The 25662-nt window shown below is 38.9% G+C and overlaps 2 protein-coding genes across 5 annotated transcripts in view; one reads left to right on the top strand and one right to left on the bottom strand.

Moving 5' to 3' along the window:
- GRM8 (glutamate metabotropic receptor 8) overlaps nucleotides 1–25662 on the bottom strand; it is an 851777-nt gene that overhangs the window by 499064 nt on the left and 327051 nt on the right. The gene's annotated exons all lie outside the window — the stretch shown is intronic.
- LOC102266899 (ATP synthase F(0) complex subunit C2, mitochondrial-like) overlaps nucleotides 15940–25662 on the top strand; it is a 59713-nt gene continuing 49990 nt past the window's right edge. The window contains 3 exon segments of the mRNA XM_014481303.2: nucleotides 15940–15997; nucleotides 16859–16903; nucleotides 17022–17242. Of these exon segments, the coding sequence (XP_014336789.2) occupies nucleotides 15940–15997; nucleotides 16859–16903; nucleotides 17022–17242 (324 nt within the window).

The raw sequence follows: 25662 nt of genomic DNA, 5'->3' as shown, positions 1-25662 counted from the left end.
AACAGCAAATTTGTAAAAATCTCATTCATAATTTTTGTCTCTTTATCTCATATGTGAGTACCTGAAAGTCTCAGGTCCAAGAGACGAAAGGTCCTTTACATATATGTTGGTTTGCTAGTGCAATAAGATGTTGAAGTGAAGAAAAACAGATATGGGCCAGAAGACCTGAGGGTCGGACCTATGTGATCTTGAACAAGTCTCAGTGTCATCATCTCTGTGACAAGATTCATAGAAATGATCTTCTAGGGATGAAAAGGATAATATGATAAAGTGCTATACAAATGTTACATTGAATACATTATTAATATTGTTAATCATCATCCTCATCTTAACCAGATAAGCATCATCATTAGACTTGAGAGGAGAGATAGCTGATATTTAGACCTAAAACATGAGTTTGTCAACAGGTAAGATCTTGAACCCTCAACTTTTTTTGTGTAATATTATTAAATATCCTAAATTCCGAGAAGTGGTAATTGCCTGCTTTTCTGTGCCAGTAAATAAGATGAGTAGATTTCACTTTTCGCCTATTACAGATCATCACAATGTCATCAGGGCAGTTTCAATGTGAGAGAATGGAGAAAATGACTTACTTCTCCTTTGTCATCCCTGAATTCATACCTGAAGGATTCAAGCCTCCTCTTGGAGGGATTTTATAAGTATTTTGAAGATCTGGGTTGAACATTAGAATTTAATTCTTTAAAAGAGTAATAGCATGGTGAAAACTATTCATCTATTAATGGTGCCAACCAGTAAATAGTAAGTGTTGTGGAAACAACCCATAGGCTCTTTTTGTTTAAATATTTGCCTATAGATTATTAAGAAGCTGGACTATAGAGTGCTAAGACAATACTGTTGCAACCTTAGGAGTTTGAAATGGATATTTGCCTTGATCTCTGCCCAGTGGAAGACTACCAGGGATGGAAATCGGAGTGGGCAGAGAAGAAGTCCAGCTGACTGTGGACTAATGACAAATTCCCAGCACCACCAGGAATGCTGAGGCTGAAATGCCTTCCAGAGTTGCTCTGAATTAGGTCAGATAGGACAGGCCATTATACTTCCACATTTATCAGTGGCTTGCTGGGGGACATCCTGGGAAAAGCGGTAGATGCATTAGTCAAGGAAGTGCCTTGCAGTCGGGGCCACCCCATAGTGCAGCCACACTACGAGGCAAGGGCACCAGGAACCTTCACTGAATGGGGCTCTGAAAGGGGACTCACCATATGTAAGAACTAAATGTACAGAGAACCAAAGATATTATATCTCTGAAATAATAGTACAAGTCAAACAATTAATAAAATACCGTTGTTTAATTTTAAAGTTCCTCTTCAAAGAGGACTTATTGCACAAAGACAGGCAACCTATCCAAACAGTACAGTACTGGACTTGTAGCCAATTCAGACAAAAGAACTGGGGTCATAAAACTCCCTGTATTTCAACAGAGAAGTTTTGTTAAACAATCCAAGAGGACAAAGAATCATGTTTTTAGTTGTTGCTTATTTTTAAGAACAAAATCTCTATTAATAATGTAGAAAGAGAAAAATAAAACAAGAAACAATGTTACAGCATCAACTTCCAACTATGATGGAAATCCAGGAGGATTAAATTATTAGAAATGAAATTACTTACAAAGCTGCATATAGAATATTGAATGTGATTTTCTTTAAACAACATGATTATTACCAGTGTCTCAAGTTGGCTTACAATTTCTGTCAAGTTCTAAAAAAATCATATTGAGCCTCTGATTATATAACTTGTTAGATCCGTGTGAAAGAATGGTTTTGATACATAACACATCAACAAAGGTACCATTTTATCAATAGTTAAGGCTACTGGCAAAAAAGTGATGGGATTCCCAGGTGGCTCAGTGGTAAAGAAACCACCTGCAACACAGAAGATGTGGGTTCAATCCCTGGGTTGGGAAGAACCTCTGAAGGAGGAAATGGCAACCCACTCCAGGATTCTTGCCTAGGAAATTACATGGACAGAGGACTCTGACAGGTTACAGTCCATGGGGTCTCAAAAGAGTCAGACATGATTTAGGAACTGAATAATGACAACAACAACAAAGTGATTGGTAAAAATTGTCAGTTGATCTTAAAAGATGGCTTATAATTGACCCTAATAAGAATGTGATATGGTCAGTCAACTATTATTAACTTATTTCCTATGAATGCATCTCCAAATAATAGCAATAAGCAAAACCAAATTAACTAGCTTTTCTTTTGTTTGGTTGGTTGGTTGTTTCTTAAAGACAATAGAAACATGTTAGCTCTTAAAAGTGCCCATGTCCTAATTCTAATTCATACAGGGTAAGGAATTTCTCCCCATCACCAGGCAATTCTCTGACCCCAACAAGGTATGCCACAATTCAACTCACTTCTGAAACTCTCTAGCTGGAGATTGTCAGATTCCACAGGTTAAGAGTCCAGGTTATACAAGACTGCACCCCCCAACTCCCTCACTTCAGATGTCAGTCACAAGCCTAGGTTGTTACCTGGCTCCTGACCAACCAGTTATAGATTAGAGGTTCCCAAAACTCCCTCCTTAGGTTCAATTAATTTGTTAGGAGGCTCAAAGAATTCAGAGAGACACTGTACTTACTAGATCACTGGTTTATTATAAAAGGATATAACTCAGGAACAGCCAGATGCAAGATATACTCAGGCAAGGTGTGGGGAAAGGGCACAGAGCGTCCATGCTGTCTCTGAATCTCCAAGAGCTCACCAACCCTTTAGGTTGTGGTTGTTAAGTCGGTAAGTCATGCCCGACCCTTTGCAACACCATGAACCACACCATACCAGGCTTTTCCTCTTCTTCACCATCTCCCAGAATTTGCTCAAATTCATGTCTGTTGAGTCAGTAATGCTGCCTAGCCATCTCATCCTCTGCTGCCCCCTTCTCCTGCTGCCCTCAATCTTTTCAGCATCAGGGCCTTTTCCAGTGAATCAGCTCTTCACATCAGGTGGCCAAAATATTGGAGCTTAAGCTTCAGCATCAGTCCTTCCAATAAATGTTCAGGGTTGATTTCCTTAAGGATTGACTGGTTTGATCTCCTTGCAGTCCAAAGGACTCTCAAGAGTCTTCTCCAGCACTACAATTGGAAAGCATCAACTCTTTGGCCCTCAGTCTTCTTTATGGTCCAACTATTGAATCTGTACATGACTACTGGAAAAACCATACTTCTTCAAATCCCATCCTTTCAAGTTTTTATGGAGGCTTCCTTACATAGGCATTATTGACATAAGCATCAGGGGTTGAGCTCAATTTCTGGCAAGTCTCCCCTCCTCAAAGGGCTTTCCCAAAGTCACCTCGTTAACATAACAAAAGACACTTTTATCTCTCTTATCACTTAGTAAATTCCAAGGATTTTAGGAGCTCTATGCCAAAAACTGGATAAAAACCAAATATGTATTTCTTATTATAAATCACAATATCACAACTCTTTGCACTAATTATCCTTGACATCATTTCTTTCCACCTTTCTGGACACATAAGTAAAATAACAATTTGGCCTAATGTAACTGGTCCTTTAGTGATAGTTCTGTGAAATTTGTTCTAAAGTTTGAACAAGTGTCATCACACCTCTTGTAGCAGTATTTTCGCCTCCGTATGTGGGGTACAACTGGGACGTAGCGGCCAAGTGCACAATGTGATAGAAGGGCGTCTGTTTGTCAGGTTCAAGTGCACTTTGTGAAAGAGAAGATTTATCTCGCACATCACAGCGAAGCAAGTGTTATCTTTAACAACATCGATTAAAACAGTAAAATCACACTTAAATCTGTGCTTATCTCTCCTCGCCCCACCAAACATTTTTTGTCTATCAAATGCCACATCATCCTTAAATGCACTCTGAAGAGCAGTGAAATGAGGGAATGAAAGTCCTGGTGCAGAAGGGGCATAAGCTCCAGGCTGCTCCCATTTGGCCCCTAAAAGTGGAAATGGAGACGACTGGCTCAGAGTGTCCCTCTCCTGCCTGTCTCCATGTGACACTCAAAGCTTCTGATGCTCAGGAGGCAGGTTGGGCTGGGCTGGGTTCCTCAGGTCCACACAAACTAGAATGCAGTCATGAAATGCAACCCACTTAGTTTTCTTGGCTGGAGAACACCACGGACAGAGGAGCAGAACTGGACGAGACTTAGCCACTCAAGTGTTCTGGGAAACATTGACTGGAACCACCCACCCGGACCAGACACCATAGTGACCATGTGCATGAGTTACTTTCTGACAGGAGGTCTTGGTAAGAAACACAGAACTAACAAATCACCACCACCAAGAATTCAGAAAAGGTCAAAAGGAGATACCACATGTCTATTGCCTCACAGACTCCTTCTTCCTACAATCCATCTTGGCTGGGCAATGTGTGCACCAACAGAAAGGACCCTGAGTCAGGATGATTGGCCAAAGATAATCCAGAAATTAATCCCATCACCATAAAACCCAAGACTGCAAGCCACATGGCAGAGCAGTTCTCCTGGGTTCCCTTATACTACTGCTCTCCACCTGTGTGCCCCTTTCCAATAGTCTTTTGCTTTCTCAGCACATGTGTATCTTTGGACAATTCATTTCCAAGTGTTAGACAAGAGTACATTCTCGGGCTCTGGCAGGGGTCCCACTTCCTGCAACAAAACAACCACTTGGACACAGCTCATCAGAGATCCAAACATATGCTCAGAGGCACAGTGGTGTGACAGTTATGGATGCCATCCCAGAGCTAGACTTCCTGGCTCCAAATCCTAGCCCTTCTCTGACTAGCTATGTTACACTGGGTAAGTTATGTGATATCTCTGTGCCTCTGTCCCTCAGTCTGAAGATTCAGGGGATGCTAGTATTAAGAACTCCCAATATAATCACAACGGTGTGATCAATCACCCAGAGCCAGACATCCTGGAATGTGAAGTCAAGTGGGCCTTAGAAAGCATCACTATGAACAAAGCTAGTGGAGGTGATGGAATTCCAGTGGAGCTATTTCAAATCCTGAAAGATGATGCTATGAAAGTGCTGCACTCAATATGCCAGCAAATTTGGAAAACTCAGCAGTGGCCACAGGACTGGAAAAGGTCCATTTTCATTCCAATCCCAAAGAAAGGCAATGCCAAAGAATGCTCAAACTACCACACAATTGCACTCATCTCACACGCTAGTAAAGTAATGCTCAAAATTCTCCAAGCCAGGCTTCAGCAATACATGAACCGTGAACTTCCAGATGTTCAAGCTGGTTTTAGGAACCAGAGATCAAATTGCCAACATCCACTGGATCATGAAAAAACCAAGAGAGTTCCAGGAAAACATCCATTTCTGCTTTATTAACTATGCCAAAGCCTTTGACTGTGTGGATCACAATAAATTGTGGAAAATTCTGAAAGAGATAGGAATACCAGACCACCTGACCTGCCTCTTGAGAAACCTGCATGCAGGTCAGGAAGCAACAGTTAAAACTGGACATGGAACAACAGACTGGTTCCAAATAGGAAAAGGAGTACGTCAAGGCTGTATATTGTCACCCTGTTTATTTAACGTCTATGCAGAGTACATCATGAGAAATGAGGGCTAGAAGAAGCACAAGCTGGAATCAAGATTGCCGGGAGAAATCTCAATAACCTCAGATATGCAGATGACACCACCCTTATGGCAGAAAGTGAATAGGAACTAAAAAGCCTCTTGATGAAAGTGAAAGTGGAGAGTGAAAAAGTTGGCTTAAAGCTCAACATTCAGAAAATGAGGATCTGGCATCTGGTCCCATCACTTCATGGGAAATAGATGGGGAAACAGTGGAAACAGTGTCAGACTTTATTTTTCTGGGCTCCAAAATCACTGCAGATGGTGACTGCAGCCATGAAATTAAAAGATGCTTACTCCTTGGAAGGAAAGTTATGACCAACCTAGATAGCATATTCAAAAGCAGAGACATTACTTTGCCAACAAAGGTTCGTCTAGTCAAGGCTATGGTTTTTCCTGTGCTCATGTATGGATGTGAGAGTTGGATTGTGAAGAAAGCTGAGCACCAAAGAATTGATGCTTTTGAACTGTGGTGTTGGAGAAGACTCTTGAGAGTCCCTTGGCCTGCAAGGAGATCCAACCAGTCCATTCTGAAGGAGATCAGCCCTGGGATTTCTTTGGAAGGAATGATGCTAAAGCTGAAACTCCGGTACTTTGGCCACCTCATGTGGGGAGTTGACTCATTGGAAAAGACTCTGATGCTGGGAGGGATTGGAGGCAAGAGGAGAAGGGGACAACAGAGGATGAGATGGCTGGATGGCATCACTGACTCGATGGATGTGAGTCTGGGTGAACTCCGGGAGTTGGTGATGGACAGGGAGGCCTGGCGTGCTGCGATTCATGGGGTCACAAAGAGTTGGACACGACTGAGCGACTGATCTGATCTGATCTAGCTTTTCTTCCAAGAAGCAAGTGTCTTTTAATTTCATGGCTGCAATCACCATCTGCAGTGATTTTGGAGGCCCCCAAAGTCTCTCACTGTTTCCATTGTTTCTCCATCTATTTGTCATGAAGTGATGGGACCAGATGCCATGATCTTAGTTTTCTGAATGTTGAGTTTTAAGCTGACTTTTTCACTCTGCTCTTTCACTTTCATCAAGAGGCTCTTCAGTTCTTCACTTTCTGCCATAAGGGTGGTGTCATCTGCATATCTGAGGTTATTGATATTTCTCCTGGCAATCTTGATTCCAGCTTGTGCTTCATCCAGCCTGGCATTTTGCATGTTGTACTCTGCATATAAGTTAAATAAGCAGGGTGACAATATAAAGCCTTGACATACTCTTTTCCTGATTTGAAACCAGTCTGTTGTTTCATGTCCAGTTCTAACTGTTTCTTCTTGACCTGCATACAGATTTCCCAGGAGGCAGATAAGACGGTCTGGTATTCCCATCTCTTTAAGAATTTTCCACAGTTTGTTGTGATCCACACATTTTGGGCTTTGGTATAGTCGATAAAGCAGGAGTAGACACTCTGGAACTACTGGAACTGGAACTCTCTTGCTTTTTCGATGAAGTGAGTGAAGAAGTAAAGTGAAGTCACTCAGTCATGTCCAACATTTTGTGACCCCATGGACTGTAGGCCCCAGGTTCCTCCATCCATGGGATTTTCATGCAAGAATACTGGAGTGGGTTGCCATTTCCTTCTCCAGGGGATCTTCCCAACCCAGGGATTGAATGCAGGTCTCCCTCATTGTAGGCAGATGCTTTACCATCTGAACCACCAGGGAAGTCCTGCTTTTTCAATGATCCAACAGATTTTGGCAATTTGATCTCTGGTTCCTCTGCCTTTTCTAAATCTAGCTTGAACATCTGTAAGTTTACAGTTCACGTACTATTGAAGTCTGGCTTGGAGAACTGAGCATTACTTTGCTACCATGTGAAATGAGTGCAATTGTGTGGTAGTTTGAACATTCTTTGATTTGCCTTTCTTAGGGTTTGGAATGCAAACTGACCTTTTCCAGTCCTGTGGCCACTGCTGAGTTTTCCAGATTTGGTTGCATATTGAGTATAGCACTTTCACAGCATTATCTTTCAGGATTTAAAATAGCTCAACTGGAATTCCATCACCTCCACTAACTTTGTTCATAGTCATGCTTCCTAAGGCCCACTTGACTTCACATTGCAGGATGTCTGGCTCTAGGTGAGTGACCATACCATTGTGGTCATAAAGATCTTTTTTGTATAGTTCTTCTGTGTATTCTTGCCACCTCTTCTTAGTATCTTCTGCTTCTATTAGGTGCATACCTGTTTTGTCCTTCATTGTGCCCTTCTTTGCATGAAATGTTCCCTTGGTATCTCTAATTTTCTTGAAGAGATCTCTAGTCTTTCCCATTCTACTCTTTTCCTCTACTGAGGAAGGCTTTCTTATCTCTCCTTGCTATTCTTTGGTACTCTGCATTCATATATCTTTCCTTTTCTCCTTTGCCTTTTGCTTCTCTTCTTTTCTCAGCTATTTTTAAGGCCTCCTCATCAGACAACCATTTTGCCTTTTTAGATTTCTTTTTCTTGGGGATGGTCTTGATCACTGCCTCCTGTCTAAGGTCATGAACCTTTGTCCATAGTTCTTCAGGCACTCTGTCTATCAGATCATTAGTAGGTGGATTCTTTACCACTGAGCCTCGTGAGTAGATTGATTCTTTACCACTGAGCCTCCAGGGAAGTCCAGGTCCAAATACCTTTAAAAATAGGTATTTATTTATTTATTTATTTGGCTGCAACGGGTCTTGATTGCAGCATGTGGGATCTTCAGTTGCAACATGAAAACTGTTAGTGACAGCGTGTGGCATCTAGTTCCCTGACCAGGCCCCTTACGTTGGAAGCGTGGGGTCTTAGCCACTGAATTACCAGGGAAGTCCCCCAAATAACTTTTACAAATAGGATACTCTCAATAGTATCTCAACAACAGCTCTTAAAGCCTGAAAACCTCAAGTTATATCTTAGTCTACTTACCAACATTACCTGAATTCTCCTATATATTGTCTTTTGATCAGTGGTCTTCACACAAAGCAGCATTTTAACAGAGATTCAAAGGGGATTGACATTCTTGATTTAAAGAAGGAGCTAATAACTGAAGATCATTATTATTTTAGCTAAATAACTATTCAAAGCAAAGATTGCACCACAACCATTGCCCAACAGTGGCTAAGCTAAGAAGTGGACTGCAGAGAACAAAAATAAAGCACCAAAACATTTAAAACTCCATCTTTCAAGCTATTGTAAGTACTTGGAGTGTTTCTCCAGGTAGCACATGGTAACTTTCCACAGAAAGATTTGATCTACGTGTTTAAGATATGTAAAGGTTAAAAATATAGTTATATATTTAACTTCTTGGATTCAAAGAGAACTAAAAAGAGAGGAGTGAATTGACATATTTTTGAAAGCAAGTCATCATACATTTTAGTTATTTAAAGAACTCTTAAAAAAAAACTTTTTAACAGTTTTATTGAAGTATATTGATGCACCAAAAATACTGCATATATTTAATGTATATAATTTAATGAGTCTGGACATATGCATATACTTATGATACTATTATCACAATCAAGGTAATAAACATATCCATCATTTCCAAGTCTTCTTGTGTTTCATGGTCCCTTTGTGTGTGTGTGTGTGTGTGTGTGTGTATGTGGTAGGAACATGAAACTTACTCTCTTAACAAAATTTTAAGTGAATACCATAATGTTAACCATAGGCAGTACTTTATACAGCATCTCTAGGCCTTATTCCTCTTGCATCACTGGAAGTTTATCCCTATTGAACAACTTCCCATTTCCCTATCCTCCCAGCCCCTGGCAATCACCATTCTCTTTGTTTCTATGTTTTGTCTACTGTGTGTGCGTGTGTGTGTGTATGTGTGTGTGTGTGCATGTGTGCATGTACGCACGCGTACACATGCTCAATCATGTTCTACCCTTTGCAACCCCATGAACTGCAGCCTGCCAGGCTCCTCTGTCCGTGGAGTTTTCCAGGCAAGAATACTGGAGCGGGTCACCATTTCCTCTTCTAGGTAATCTTCCTGACCCAGGAATTGAGCCCATATCTCTTGCGTTTCCTGCATTGTCAGCTGGATTCTTACCACTGTCCCACCTACATGACTTTGACTACTTGAGACACCTCACATAAGTAGAACCATATAGCATCTGTCCTTTGGAGACTGGCTTATTTTACTTAGCATAATATCTTCCAGGTTAGTCCATGTTGTTTCAAATGGTAGGATTTCCTTCTTTGTTGAGGCTGAATAATATTCCATTTTATGTATATACCACATTTTCTTTATCTATTCATCTGTCAATAGACATTTGGGTTGTTTCCATCTCTTGGCTATCGTGAATAATGCTTCAGAGTACATAAGAGTGCAGGTAATGCTTCCAGATCCTGATTTTAATTCTTTTGGATAAATACCCAGTTGTGAGATTGCTGGATTATATGGTAGTTCTATTTTTAATTTTTTTGAGGAGGCTCTATTATTTTCCATAATGGTTGTACCATTTTACATTTCCACTAATAGTGTATAAGGATTCCATTTCCTCCATAGCCTTGCCAACACATGTTATAGTTTGTTGTTTGTCTGTTTGATAATTGTCATACTAAAATGTGCAAAGTGATATCTCATTGTAGTTTTGATTTGCATTTCCCTGATGATTAGTGATGCTGAGCACCTTTTCATATAACTCTGTCCATGCTATCTCTAGGCAAGAATACAGGAGTGGGTAGCCATTCCCTTCTTCAAAGGATCCTCCCAACCCAGGGATTGAATCTGTGTCTTCTGCATTGCAGAAGACATCTGCAGAAGACATCTGCAGATGGCAGATTCTTTACCATCTGAGCCACTAGGGAAGTCCCTTTCACATATACATCATGGACACTTGTATGGGGAGTGTCTCTTCTTAGGAGAAATGTCTATTTAAATTCTTTGACCATTTTTTATCTACTTATTTTTAAATTTTATTAAAGTATATTTGATTTACAATGTTGTATTTTGACCATTTTAAAATTGAGTTACTTGGGTTTTTGCTATTGCATTGTAGGAATTTAAGAATTCTTGTTAAAATAAATTTTGGATGATTTTACCCAAAATAGAAGACAATTAGTAAGTTGAGATGCATAACTCCCTACACAAAAGAAATTAACTCTATTACTTTTTCCTGAACTAAAAGCCCATTTGGAACAAATAGAAAATAATTATAATAACAATAATCGTGTATTGAATACTAGTTCACCATGCTTTAATATCTCATTTCACCCTCATAATATTCCAGTGCTATTGAATAAGTAGGGTAAATACCACAAACTTATTTTTCTATTGTAGAAACTGCCCCCAAAGTCACACAACTAAGAAGGAATCAAGTATAGACCTCATTATCCTAATGACTAAGTATACCCATTGTACTTTGCTATTATCTCTTATAATTGTTCCCTTGGTCATTAAATCTCCCCAATATATGTAATTAAACAGCATCAACAGGTAAGGTAGTATACTCAAAATGTGAACTCCAAAGTTTTATACCATTAGGACCAACTGAAAAACTTAGGAAAGTTGACTTTTGTCTGGTTCAGGTTGGACAAAAATTTCATTCATTAACCGCTTCTCAAAAGAGTATCCTGTAGGAGTCTTCTCCCTATGAACCCATGCATACCCACCATCACTCACAGAGTATTAACCATGCTCTTACTACATGTTGAGTGCTCTGCTGGAATCTGGAGATACAAAAATGAATAAGAAGACATGGTTTCTGGTCTTGCGGCACTCACAGTAAATAACGCAATGTGTAAACAGTATGTCAATTTGATGTAAGAAATGCTACGCTGTAGGGTAGCCTAGGGATATGGGACCAACAGAACAGGATGTGCTTCACTACGAATAAGATTCTCCAGCTCCTGTCAGTGACTGTAGGAATACATGGTTAAAGAACTATAAAAAGTAGCTGTATGGTACATGCATACACACCAGGATCAACAAGTCAGAAAATATTTCAGAAGTAAGTTTATGATTGATTTAGCCACCCAGAAGCCAGCAAAATCTATTTTTAATGGATACCACCAGTGAAACATGTCCAGTACTTCTTGAGAAAATGTGATTGTCATTAATAATTTAAATACAATGTAATAAACCCCTTGTGCTTATGTACAAGGGAGATTTAATTTTACTTTTCTACAATAAGAAACAGACAACTCATCTGGAAGTGGAAGGAATATGGAGAAAAAATTTAAATAACCATTAATATGGCCATTTGAAAAGAAAATAAAACATCAGTTCTAAGAACCAAGGATGGTAGTAGGGTTCAGTACATTTTAATCACAACTAATCAAACAGTTTACACAAGGCTTTATTTATTTCAATGTTAAAACATGTCAGAACTTGCAAGAATAGTTTTTTTTTTATTCCTATTATTGCAAGCTGTGAATGTACAAGTCAAAGCAAAATTGCATCCTTTAGAGATTCACTATCAAACTCACTGAAACCAAGAAACATCTATACCCAAGGTGCTATAGGAAACACAGCAGGTGTGTTATAACATTTTGCATTAAATTATATCATTTATCTAAGGGGATTCTTAGAAAAGAACATTAAGCTTTCAATAATCCCAATATCATCTAAGCACAAAAATGAAAACTGATCAGAACTGCAAATGGCAAAAGGATAACCATTTGTTACCTCATAAATTTCTGTGATACAATTTTACAACCTCTATTCATGCAGTGACTCCCAGATAAAACTCATTCTCTCTACGAATGCATTACTGTATATTTCAACCATATACTATAGCAAGTAAATATCTATAAAATAAAAAGCAGTTTGTGGAAAAAAAATCCTGAAATATGAATACTATTGAATAATGAATAGTATGACAGACATACTTGCCCTACCATTCTAGCACAAGTTTACTCGTGACATGACACAATTTTCTCATTCCTACACTGAATCATGCCCATTTGCCATCTGTACCACCCTGGGCAGACACTTCACCTCTCTGGATATCAGTTTTCTCATTTCTAAAAAGAAGGGTGCTTGACAGCAGGCAGGAACCTCAAGATGCCTTTGAATTTTAACATTTTGTATTTCTATGAATATACCACATACACTGTCTCCCATGAGTACTGTGAATTATGTTAAGTTCTAATATGAAAATAGAAAGAATATCACATAAAAAACAATTAATCACTTTCTTTAAAGCCTACAAGAGAAGAAATAGAAGAGACATAAGAAAATGTGTTCAGTTCAAAATTATGAAGTCTGGCTTCACAAATCAGAGGATGACTGGGTAACTTAAAAGCTAATTTTTACAAGAGTACTAGAGTATCCATCAAGCGCTTAGGTTCTGAAGACCAGTTTGTGGGAGCACTCTCATTCCTTCTCAGTTCAATGAAAAGGAAACGAGAAGGTGGTTCGGCAGAGTCATGAAGAAGATGGAGACACTGATGCAGATTTCTCCATTAATAGCTTTCATTTCACCATTCAAAACGCCTCTCTTCTCCTTTCATCCTTTAATTTCTCTCTCATATCTTTACCCAACTGATTTCCTTTGCTTCCTTTCCTTTTCTCATACTCCACCCTCTCCACTTTCAAAACCCAGAAAATGGTGACAGGTCACACGACACAACATCCCTCCAAGTTCGCCTGTCCTACTGTTCTCTAAGATTCACTAACAGGACAGAGCAGCAAAAGAAAATGAACTGCTGTGTGGCCTGGAGTCTGGGTAAATATGGAAAATATAACACATTTGTTTATCTCCACTTCCTTCAACTATCCAATTAAATTGTTGAGTATAACATGCGGAAAACAGGAAAAAAAATGTTATCAAAGTTTCAAAAGCTGAAAAGCAGATGATAATCAAGTCAGAATTAACTTATCACAGTATAAAAAACCGAAAGGAAAACCCACAAGGGGTGGAATGTAACTGATACCAAAGCAACCACTCCACCCAGCACCAGGAAGGCTCTAGGAGTGGAGCACCAGAGACTCCAGAAGGTGGGAGTGAAAATCAAACTCGATGAAAACCTGTGTCAGTGTCTTCCTCCAGCCCCAGCCTCTCTGCACAGATCAGAGCATCACTCTCTGTAGAGGATGAACTCAAGCACACCAAGGACTGAGCAAGTTTCTATAAAGTGAAAGCCTGTATGCTGAATGGGGAGTACTTAGTCCCCCTTCCCTGCTTAACATTCAGACTTTAGCTGCCTAACTTTCATCAGAAACTGACCAAAAGGTAACACCACACTGATATTCATAAATGGATATCTTCCAATTAGATAACCATGTCTACCTGCTCATTTTAAAGTGAATCCACAGTCAGTGAACCTGACCCACACTTTTCAAGCTTCCAAAAAGCACCAGGATCACATTCCTAATGCCACACCAAACAGAAAAGAAGAACTCAGTGGACACAGAAACAAGACATAAGAAGATGATGACTTCAAGAATATTAATAATCTCAGAGAGAAGACATTCTGTCCATGCAACAAGAACAGGAGGCTATAAAAATGAACATTCAGAGAATAAGAAAGAGCTCATAGAAATTAAAAAGGTAAGTGAGATAGGAACATCTCAATAGATAAGAAAGTTGAGGAAAGATTTCATAAGGTAAAACAAATGAAAACTTGTCATGAAATTAGATTCATGCAAGATATTCAACATCAAACTGTGAAGTCTCAAACAGAAACACAGACCATTACAAAGAAATAAAATATTGGAGAACTCAAGAAAATGAGTTTTTAAATTGAAAACACCTGTCAAGCTTCTAGCAAAAAGAAAAGAGAAGGAAGAGGAAGGGAAAGACCCACATGAAGAAACACTCACACAAGATTTTAAAAATCACTTGAGAGTGAAAACAGATTCTAGAGAAAGGATTAGGGCTCAGAACGGCTTCTGGATTCTCAATGGCAGAACTACTGGTCAGAAGAAAATGGAGCAACACATTCAAAATGATGAGAAAAGACGAGTTTTATTCCATACACACACACACACACACACACACACACACACACACACACACACACACACACACACACACACAAAACATAACCATTAAAATATAAATCAAATGCGTAGGTAAAATAAAGTCTATTTCACAGATGCAGAAATCTCAAAAATCTATTTCCCTTCTACTTTTTAGGAGGCTTCTGTAGGATCTACACCATCCAAACAAGGAAGGAAACAAGAAAGGGGAAGACTCTGAATCCAGGTAACAAGTTATTCAACACAGAAAAGGTAAATGGATTTCTCAAAGTGATGATACAGCGAGGTCAGAGTTAACAGGTGTGGAACTGGTCTAGAGATCACCCAGTTCAGGTTAGAGCAGGAAGATGGAAGATTCCAGAAGTATCTCAAAAAAATAAAGCCAGAATTGATGGAATATTTGATGTGTTTCACATACTGAAAGGATATGCATAGTTCTACCCGAGTTTGAAGATGGATTTCATGATAGATACACCAAAAAATAAAGCTTATGACAAAGCAAGGAATTAATTCTAGGAAAAACAAAATGTATATAGAAGAGAAATGTTATTTTAGTACCTTTCTAAAGCAATCATAACATCAAATGCAGATTCATGACAATATAAACACTGAATATCAAATGGACCAAAATTGTGATACAGTCCTGCTGGAAGGATTGTTTTAGGGCATGTCTATGTGAACACACACGTGCAATTTGTGTATGGTGTTCATTTCTGTATGAGCTGTCATAATCTTCCACAGTAAGACGAATGTTAAGATGAAAGTTCAAAAAATCAAGATGTTGTGGGGGGAAATGGAGACAAAACCCAGAAAAAAAAAAAACAGTCTAAAAGTATTGAAAACAAATTTTCTAAATTCAAAATTGGGAGGACTGAGGTGTGTGATTGTGTGATTGCTGTTTTAGTTAAGCCTGGTTGTACAATATACAAAATCACTCAGATAAAATGCATGTGTGGGGTACTGCTTTTGAAAGTCATGAAGTAAGAAGAAAAAAAGCTGAAGGATGGCTTCTTAAGGGAAGCTCTTCTATAACTGGATTTCTCTTAAAAATATTTCTGTATCTTTATACCTAGGCCTGTATCATCTTACCTAATTGGGGATTTGCTTATTTGTTTTTTGGTGGCATAGCAGATGCTTGTTTAATCTTATTGTGACCAAAACCCAGACAACAATGCATATTGACAAAAATAGTAATTAATAGGAACAACATGAAAACCTACATTGCCAGAATTTAATTAAAGCAACAGCTTTTATCTCATTCAAAGCTAACCTGTCCATAAATGTTTCCCACCCAAACTCTACAGATATATCAATAACTGTTTTCAATGACATAAAAACCTATCGTTTAAACAAAAACACAACTAATACTTTACCTGGACACTCTTTCCAATTTAATATAATGTTTGTTGTTATGTTAAAAAAAATGAGTTTTCTCACATAAGGATATAATTGTCTCCCAGGTGATCTTATTTCAAGGAACACGAGGAAATGACGGTCTACGGGCAAAGTGACTGTAGGGTGGAGGGGAGCCCAGAGGCTCCCAGAGGTGAGTCTGTGCAGCTGGGGACATTGATGGAGGTGACTCTAGTATTCTAGCTTTCAGGCACGTGAGTTTATAGTAGCTTTGATAGGTGTTCAATCCTACACCACAAGAGAAACAGGTGGAAATAAAAAGCTGTCATTCAAACCCCACCAGTGAGGATCTGAAGCCTTGGTAAAGGTGGTTTCAGGAAAATATGAAAAGATATGAAGGAACTCCTTGGCCAAATTTTAGCTCATCCATCCAGAACTGAAACCTGATGAGCCCTAAGTGGGAGATAAATCACTGAATATTTCAATAATCTGTGATTTGAATACATTCTACGTTTTAAATATATGGTGTACACTGAAGCACTGGAAGTTAATCTATACATCACATTTTTCCAGAAAAGATTTGCCGTGATTTCTTCTCCAGCGACCAATAGGTTGCTTCCTCTTTACCACGTGAAAGACAAGGCTCCACCCTCAGCATGCACAGGATAAAGGCAACTGCAAACAGCAACAATGGGAAGAAAGTCTCCTGCCAGCACTGCGCCAGGCACAGGAGATGAGAGGCCAGACCCTGGTTTTCACAGAATTTGGGCTCCAAGAGGTGAAAGAAGCAAATGGGATTGGATTCATAAGTCATTTCTTTAATACCAAATAACAAATACTCATTTTAAGTCTCACAGATTTTGTAACAGCAGCTGGGCATAAAATTGTACAATCATACAACCTAACAGTGTCACCTCAAAACTGTTAAATTCTTTTCCTGCATTAGTCACTGTGCAACAGGGATTATACTGTCTAATCCCTCTGGTATCATGGGTGTCCCAGATGTGCTGTGATTTATGTGAAATCAGGTGACCACATTGTTTTCTGATAACAGGTTTTTCTCACCCTCCACCAACTCCTATCCACAGCCCTCGAAAGGGTGATATTACCTTTCTTTCATTTTCTTTGGTCCTATTGACCTGATATCTGTGTGGTTTATCTTTTTTATTTTAGAAAAAAAAATCACTAATCTTCTTAGATGTCGATGGTGTCAATAGGAACCAGGTTCTCATCGGGCTCTAATTGGACACAGCATTGTGCAAAGGAAGTGAATGGACATGCAAGTCTCTCAGAGCCAATTTATGCGAGAAGTTTAAGGAGGAAAAAGAGGGAGAAACAGGTCAATGCCTTTCATGAGGACAAAAATCCAGAGTCGAACAAATGCTTGCTCGTTGTCCTCCAGGAAAAAACATCTCCAGTGAGTGTCTGTGAGACTCAGGTAGGCGAAATCATAAGTTATGTGAGAAAAGGCAAAAAGTGGGCAAAGAGGAGGAGGAAGAAGGTAAGGAAAGAGGCCACAGCATCAGATGAAAAGGAGACGGTGCTGAATGGCTTCAGGTAGGATGTGACTCAAGAGAATAGTAAGAATTCAAATACAGGGCCTGTTCCTTCCTGCTTCCATTTATTATTATTAAGCATGAAAAATAGCCAAAATAACACTGGGTTTGTCATTTTTAGAGCTCACAGCATACATTTCATCTATTTTCTGCAGCACGGTTAGCATTCAATTTATTTTTCCATGGTTGCTACCATACAACATGGGCATAAAACTGTGAAAAATTAAATAGCTCCAAAGTGTAGGTGGGCTTCTGTGAAATTTGTGCTGAATGAATTTTTAGAAAGCAGAATGCAGTACTAGAATTGCTGCACATGTGTTCCATTATTAAATAGCTAACTCTTCTAAATTGGGAAGGATAATAACAAGCAATCTTGTGGAAAAACTGAAGACCTAAACAATACAATTCTAAACCAAAATAAAACTGTTTTGCTTTTTTTTGTACTTTTATAATTGTTAAAGTATCATTGTGGCATCATAGCACAAAAACAGACTGAACAACAGCTAAAGAAAAACATGGAAAATAATACTCTCCACAACCTTACCATCCTAGAGTTAAAATTTTTTTCAACATATTTCAGACTTAATCCACGTAAACCCATAAATATCAGTTTTTATTAATGTGCACATACTTCTGGTGTTCGGTTTTCCACTGATCATTGTTCTGTTAGTATTCTTCTATGCTATTTCAAGAGAAGCTGCAGAAAGAACGCTGGGTTTCTAGCAAGGTGTGCTTTAAGACTTAGCACACATGATTTCCTTGTACAGTACTGAGAGTCATCATTTTCTCAGCTAGTCAACCTTCCTTGGAATTGATATAACCAATTATACTTACTCTTCTCCTTGTTCTTCAGCATTTAGGTCATGAACAATAGTTCACAGGTCTAAGTACCCATGCAATACACACTTCCATATCATAGCTCTTTTCTTCTTTTGAAGACTATCTTTGATATAATTTCATGGCAAGATGAACATATTTTTATATGCTCTATACTTTTTAGCATGTGTGCCTGCCAAGTTGCTTCAGCTGTGTCTGACTCTTTGTGATCCTGTGAACTGTAGCCCGCCAGGTTCCTCTGTCCATCGGATTCTCCAGGCAAGAATACTGGAGTAGGTTGTCATGCCCTCTTCCAGGGAATCTTCCCAAGCCAGGGATCAAAACCACATCTCTTATGTCTCCTGCATTGGCAGGTGTGTTCTTTACCACTAGCGCCACTTGGGAAGCCCTTTTAGTGCATACTACCAAATCATTTTCCAAAAGAATTATACAAATTTATACTATTACCAGCAATAGTGTAAGTCAACCTACAGAATGAGAAAAAATATTTGCAAATAATATGATCAATAAATGGTTAATATCTAAAATATGCAAACAGCTCATACAATTCAATATCAAAAAAACCCAACCCAGTTACAAATGATCAGAAGACCTGAACAGACATTTTCCCAAAGAGAACATGCAGATGACCAACAGGCACATGAAAAGATGCCCAACACTGCTAATCATTAGGGAAATGCAAATCAAACCCTCAATCAGATACGATCTCACATCTATCAGAATGGCTGTGATCAAAAATAACACAAATCACAAATGTTGACAAGGACATGGAGAAAAGGGAACCCTCATACACTATTGGTGGGAATGTAAATGGGCACAGCCATTGTGGAAAATAGTATGCAAGTTTCTCAAAAATCTAAAATTAGAACTACAACATGACCCTGCAATTCCACTCCTGGTTAATATATATACATATATATATAATATGTATGTATATATATATGTATATATCTGAAAGAAAAAACAAAGATAATAATTCAAAAAGATCCATGTACCCAAATTTTCAGAGCAGGATTATTTACAATTGCTAAGATATGTGTGTGTGTGTGGTATTATACAACATATATAGTACATTATACACACACAATGAAATACTACCCAGCCATAAAAAAGAATGACATTTTGCCATTTGCAACAACATGGATGGAGGTGGAGGGTATTATGCTAAGTGAAATAAGCCAGACAGAGAAAAACAAATAGTGTATGATATCACTTATACGTAGAGACTAAAAATACAACAACTAGTGAATATAACAACAACAACAAAAAAAACCCGATTCACAGATATGGAAGACAAGCTAGTGGTTACCAGTAGGGAGAGGGAAACAGGGAGGAGCAATATAGGGGTAGGGACTTCAGAGGTACAAACTATTATGCATAAAATAGCTATAAGGCTATACTGGAGAAGGCAATGGCACCCCACTCCAGTACTCTTGCCTGGAAAATCCCACGGACAGAGGAGCCTGGTAGGCTGCAGTCCATGGGGTCGCTGAGGGTCGGGCACAACTGAGCGACTTCACTTTCACACATTGGAGAAGGAAACGGCAACCCACTCCAGTGTTCTTGCCTGGAGAATCCCAGGGACGGCGGAGCCTGGTGGGCTGCCGTCTATGGGGTCACACAGAGTCGGACACGACTGAAGCAACTTAGCAGCTTAGCAGCAAGGCTATATTGCACAACACAGGGAATATAGCCAATATTTTATAATAAATATAAAGGGAGTCAGACCTTTAAAAACTATGAATCACTATATTGTACAGCTGTAACTTTCACGATATTGTACATCAATTATACTTCAACAAAAATAACACACTAAAATATGACTGTACAGCAGCCTTGCCAATATTAAGTACTTTATGTTGAATGTTTTGCTAAAGTATCTGAAAAAAAGATATCCCACCATATTATGTAGATGTTAAGTGTTAGCTTTATTATATTTTACAATATTCAGTGGAAGTTGTCAGGAGTCCTAAAAGTTAATAAAATTTTAAATTATGACCCACAGTCCTGCAAAGAATTATAGGTATCATTTAACGTGGTCTTTCACCCATGGAGAAATTTTTGCAGCAATATCTTTGATTGAAACCTGGCCATTATCCTAGACTCCTCACTGTGCTTAATTGCCCTCATTCAATGTGTTACTAAGTCTTGCTGTTTCAAACCCAAAATCCCTCTTTAATCTGCCCACTCTCTCCCTCTCCCCTGCATGGCTTTAGTTAAAGCCCTCCTTAGCCCTCACCTGGAATATTGCAATTACCTCTTCTCCAGTATTTTTGCCTCCAGTTCAATAGTTGCCATTGTGTGTGGTCTAAAATATTAGTCCAATGGTGAGTGTTACTCCCTGCTTAAATATTCCAACAGCATGCCATTTTTTTTTCCAGCACAAAATCCAGGCTCTTCATAATCTAGCTCAGCCTTTAGTCTCATTTGTCACCAATAACCCCATACCCACTCAACACCTGCAAAGGTGATACTCTTACAAGCCTTTGCTTAGATAACTGCTGTCTTGCAAGACTCATCTGGAGGGTCCACTTCTCCAGAAGACTTTCCTGATTCCACATCCTCCCAGTGTTGGCTGGTCATTGATAATTCCATCAACACAGTTTAGAAATCTCCAATCAGAGCATTTATTCCACCATATTATCGTCACTTACTTAGCTTCTGGTTTTCCTGGCTAGGCTATTGGCTCTTTCAGGTTAATGTTGTGCCTTTAACTCTGACTCCTCAGTGCCCTGCAAAGTGTGCAGTATAGGAAATAAATGTCTGGTGGATTAATAAATAAAAGAGTGAACAGTCCAGCCTCTGTCTTCCAGTGAGAGTATCTAACAAACAACCGATCCTGTTTGTTGTGACTTTTAAAAACTAGAGAGCTGCTACTAAATGCCTGCTGCATAGGATTAGGCCAATGGTCTGTTGAAATGTGCAAGGTACTGTTAAAGTGTTGGATGGCCTGAAAGATACATGAAATTGGTGATCTCGGGTGATTTACTAAATAGAATCCTGGATGCTCTTTGACATGTGCACTGTGTGAATTCTATCTTACTAATAAACAAATACATAGCAGGAAAAATGCAAATAAATACATAGCATATGAATGCCTTTCAGGAAGAAATTGAATTCAAGGGTGATGCAGAGCCTCAAGTCCAAGGGGTCTGTCTCAGAGGGTTCTCCTGCAGGTCAGGAAAGCTGTCTGAAGGAAGCAAGTCTGGAAGGAGGCTGCCCGGAGGCAAAGGTGTTGACACATTTAATGGGCTTGGGCAGCTCCTTTCACACATTTTCAGTATGAAAGAATGAGTGGAAGCAAGAAAACTGGAGGGAAGAAAAAAAAAGAAAGAAAGAAACAGGGCCAAGTGTATTTATTTTAAAGGGAAAAGTAAATAAACAAGAGGAATGAGGGGGAGAGACGTGGTATCCTATTTATTCTATAAGTGTAAAGACAGTGATTAAAAAATGAGATGGTCCAATATCAAAGTCATGTAATTATGATGCTGCCTCATTTGAAAGGAAATACTATCTTGTGTTTTGTCTAGTGCCACCCAAGAGAACTTTCTACAGTGATAGACATGTCCTATTGCTGCCCTGTCCGGGCAGTAGCCGCCAGCAATGTGTAGTCGCTGAGCCCCTGCCACATGGCTGGTGTGACCCAGCAACTGTGCTTTTCATTCTACTGGATTTAAATATAAATAGAAAGCTAGCATCCTTTGGGGCAGAGCAGAATTCTATCACCCTACAGGCTTTAGAAAATAAGAAAACTTTTAAATTTAAGGCGGAAAAGGACTTAAGGGGCAAGCTTACCTGTTTGGGAAATAATGAAATAACATTTTTATTGATCTTTGCAATTTATATGCACTTTCATGGGTTTTATTTAACAGGAGTGTAGACGCTGAAGACGCAAGTGGAGTCTGCAGCAACAGAGGCCATAAGAAGGGAAACAGGGCCCTGTGCCCTTAATGGAATGTGACTCCTGTGGAGTAAAGACATTGCTGAGCCACACTGGACAGGCAGAGGACAACAGGGACTAGAAACGCAGACACTGGAGAAGACTGCCTGTGCCCAAACTCAGTTCTGATTTTCCAGCTGTGTGACCTTAGTCAAATTACTTAACTTCTCTGTGCCTCAATTTCCTTCTCATCCTAATGGGAACAGTAAGTAGTACTAACCACATAGGATTGGTATGAGTTTCAGAGGGTTCTCCTGCAGGTCAGGAAAGCTGTCTGAAAGAAGCAAGTCTGGAAGGAGGCTGCCCGGAGGCAAAGGTGTTGACACATTTAATGGGCTTGGGCAGTGTTTTTACACATGTAAAACACTTAGAACAGAGCCTGACATACATGGTAAATTGCTCATAATGGGTTAGTAATTAACCAAGAGCTCAGTCGTCCCCCCACCCCATACACAGTCTTTTGAAAGGACACACAATTCTAGTCTTGGCTGGTCCTTCTAACTCTGATATGTCTTTGCCTCATGACTCTCAAATGAGCTCTAAGACAGAACCCCAGACAAAGGAAAGTATAATGTTAAAAAAAATAATAATGATAGACGGTCTACAACTAAGGTTTCCTTTGCTCTGGATAATCCAGTTCCAACCAACTACCAGCCTATTGGTTATTCTAGTTTATTTGCATGGTCACTTTTTCTTTCAACTTTCTAATAGGTTCCAAACCATAAGTAAGTATGAGCTGATGATTCCAACCAATTATTAAACATTTTCACGTGAATACAATATGGTAAGTGATATTCACAGGCAGAATGGTTGAAGGTCTCCTACTTTTCAACTGGGAGGTACTCAGTATACACAGTCTTGCTCCTGGTTACATACTAGCCTGTTCTGAACTTTCTCTGCTTTTCCAAGACTCCACCACCCTCTTCCAGCTGTCACTCATCCACCTCTCTCCTCTCCTTCCTCCTCTCTTCAACCAGCACACGGCTTAGTACAGGTGGATAGATGCTTTTAAAGTTTTATGGAAAGCTCTCAAGAGCAGTGAAATAATTTGTCTATAAGTAGAGCTGATGGGGAACACATTAGAACGGAGGTAAAATTTAGAATACCTCAGAAGAAAAGCATTAGTTACAATAGAGAATGATAAAAAAAAAAGTAAGAATTTCCAGAAGTTATGTGAAATAAATTAAAGATTTTCAAGGTGTTTCAGAGCTAACAAGCCTCAGCATATGACAAGGGCTCCTATAATTGCTAGCCAGGAAAATGCAAGAGTATTTTTTATTTTCCTCCAGATAACAAATTCAATGATGTGCTTTGAATCAGTAGAAGAAAACACTCAGATTGTGAAGATGCTATGAAAAACGGTCATCTCTAGGGACTTTATGAATTAATCCTTATGTGAGGCATGCTTCCGCATGCTTAGTGTGAATTATTCCTCCTAAAATTACACTAAGCAGAATAGAAAATGTAGCTTGCAACTAGCTTAACAAACAATAGATTAACAGCATTTCACATCAGCCACAGATAACTGAAAAGTCAAAAGCCCAAATATGTATTTATAAAGAATTCATAAAACATTTATTTTCGATAGAAGAAGTCATGGTCTCTCCTTCATTTCTTACACTTGCAAAACACCGGTGATTATCCCAATAATTTCAGAGGGCAGAAGTCTCACCAGGGCACTTGACTAATGTAAATGTGTCTCTACAATTCTTCACTTTCTAGTTGGAAATGGAAAAACTCATAACAAGGAAAACACAGTCTCCTGCAACAACCTGAGTTACTAATGAGCCTGTTGCTTTTCAGACAATCTTGTGCAATATCTAGACAAATGCTTCAGCCAGCACTGCCTGGTGTCTTCAGCTCACACTGCAATATATTATTCCCTGATGTGGGTAATAAATTACAAGTACTTAATAATTTATCACAGTTGCTTTGAAAGCATCACACAGCACTTAGCATCTAACTCAACAGAAAATAACTATTGACCTTCTCACCAAAAATTCCCAAGGCCTCATTTTTACAGTCACTTGCTAATATTCCTTTTAGTCCTCTTAATTTTAACTCTGAATTTTAAAATAGCATCTTAGTTGGAAAGAAACTTCAGGGGTATCTAGAGTAAACCCTCCCAATGTAGGAATTTCACTAGCCTCTCCAACACATTACTGTAAAGGATTTTTCTCTTTTCCTGAGCATTTCTGAAACATTGTTTTGTTTGTCCATTGGTAGGTTGGCTACTTTGATTTGGCTTTGTTGTGAGTCTTTCTTTAAAACTCTATTATGTTCATTGCAGCATTTGGACTTTTACTTTAAGGACACTGGAAACCCAAAATACGTGATGGTTAACTCTTCTCCATGCCAACACTACAGATTGGAAGGTAAGAAAGTCAATCAATGAACACATTGTTTATCCTTAGTTAATACCATATAAAGGGTGTATTTTTAGTTGGCAAACTAAAGTCAAGGTTGAGACCACACAGAGAAAGTCATAGACAACTAATAAAGAATTGACACTGTATTCATTATTTAGGAACATTTTTGAGTTGGCACAGTTAGCCAACATGCAGGACTCTGTAGAAGAATTATAAAGAAAAGGCATAATTCTCACCCTTGAAGAGTACATGATATAGTTGGATAATATAAGCAGGCATGTGCACCAAGTTGTAATATTGAGTTCAAAGGATATCATGTAAATAGCATACAAAAATGCCTGGAGACTTGGGAAAAAAAGTTTAATGAACTGAGTTAATCAAAGAAAACCATGAAGAGGTATAGATTTTACAAATTAAAATATATTTTTTAAAAAAAGAATGAGAAGGCCTGTATTCTAGAAGGAGTAAATATTATCAAAAATGAATTTGTACAATTAAGATTGGGGAGGCAAAAAGGAAAAGTAGAGATGGATCCTTCAACTGTTTGACTACGACTAGAGTTGTGATTAAATGAAATAGAGAAAGAGTTCAATCTCTGGAGTTCAACAATATCAAAAAACAGTAATGTTAAGAGGTTTGTCCGGGTTCCAAGAACCTCATTATCTAGATATCCAAGAAAGGGTTAGAATCAGATGATCATGATGCTGATGGTGAAAAGCTCAAGATTCCTTCCCTGAGGAACTAGGTCTTGTGACCTCTTAGAAAGACCTATCCTCTCATGGGGGCAAGGAAAAGACCCTCGGAATCATACCTGGACATCAACCACAGCTGTATGGTGGATTAGCCCCAAGCAGAATGCAATTAACGGAAACATACTTCTCTACCTCAGGAAAAAAAAAAAAAAGGATGGGTTTCAAAGCTTTGAAAGAAAGAAAGCACTGGGTTCAATTAAGTTGCACACAATCATATGGGTGTTATGGGCAATGCAACCAAATAGGAATCATGAAAACAATTGAGTGCATAGAGATTAATGATTGGACTAAGGTTATCTAGAAATTGACTCTGCTGCTGCTGCTAAGTCGTTTCAGTCGTGTCCAATTCTGTGCAACCCCAGAGACGGCAGCCCACCAGGGTCCCCCATCCCTGGGATTCTCCA

The sequence above is a fragment of the Bos mutus genome, chromosome 4 (assembly GCF_027580195.1).
Source record: "Bos mutus isolate GX-2022 chromosome 4, NWIPB_WYAK_1.1, whole genome shotgun sequence".
Lineage (NCBI taxonomy): Eukaryota > Metazoa > Chordata > Mammalia > Artiodactyla > Bovidae > Bos > Bos mutus.
Note: the sequence above shows the minus strand (reverse complement) of the source record. Positions and strands in the feature narration are given on the sequence as shown.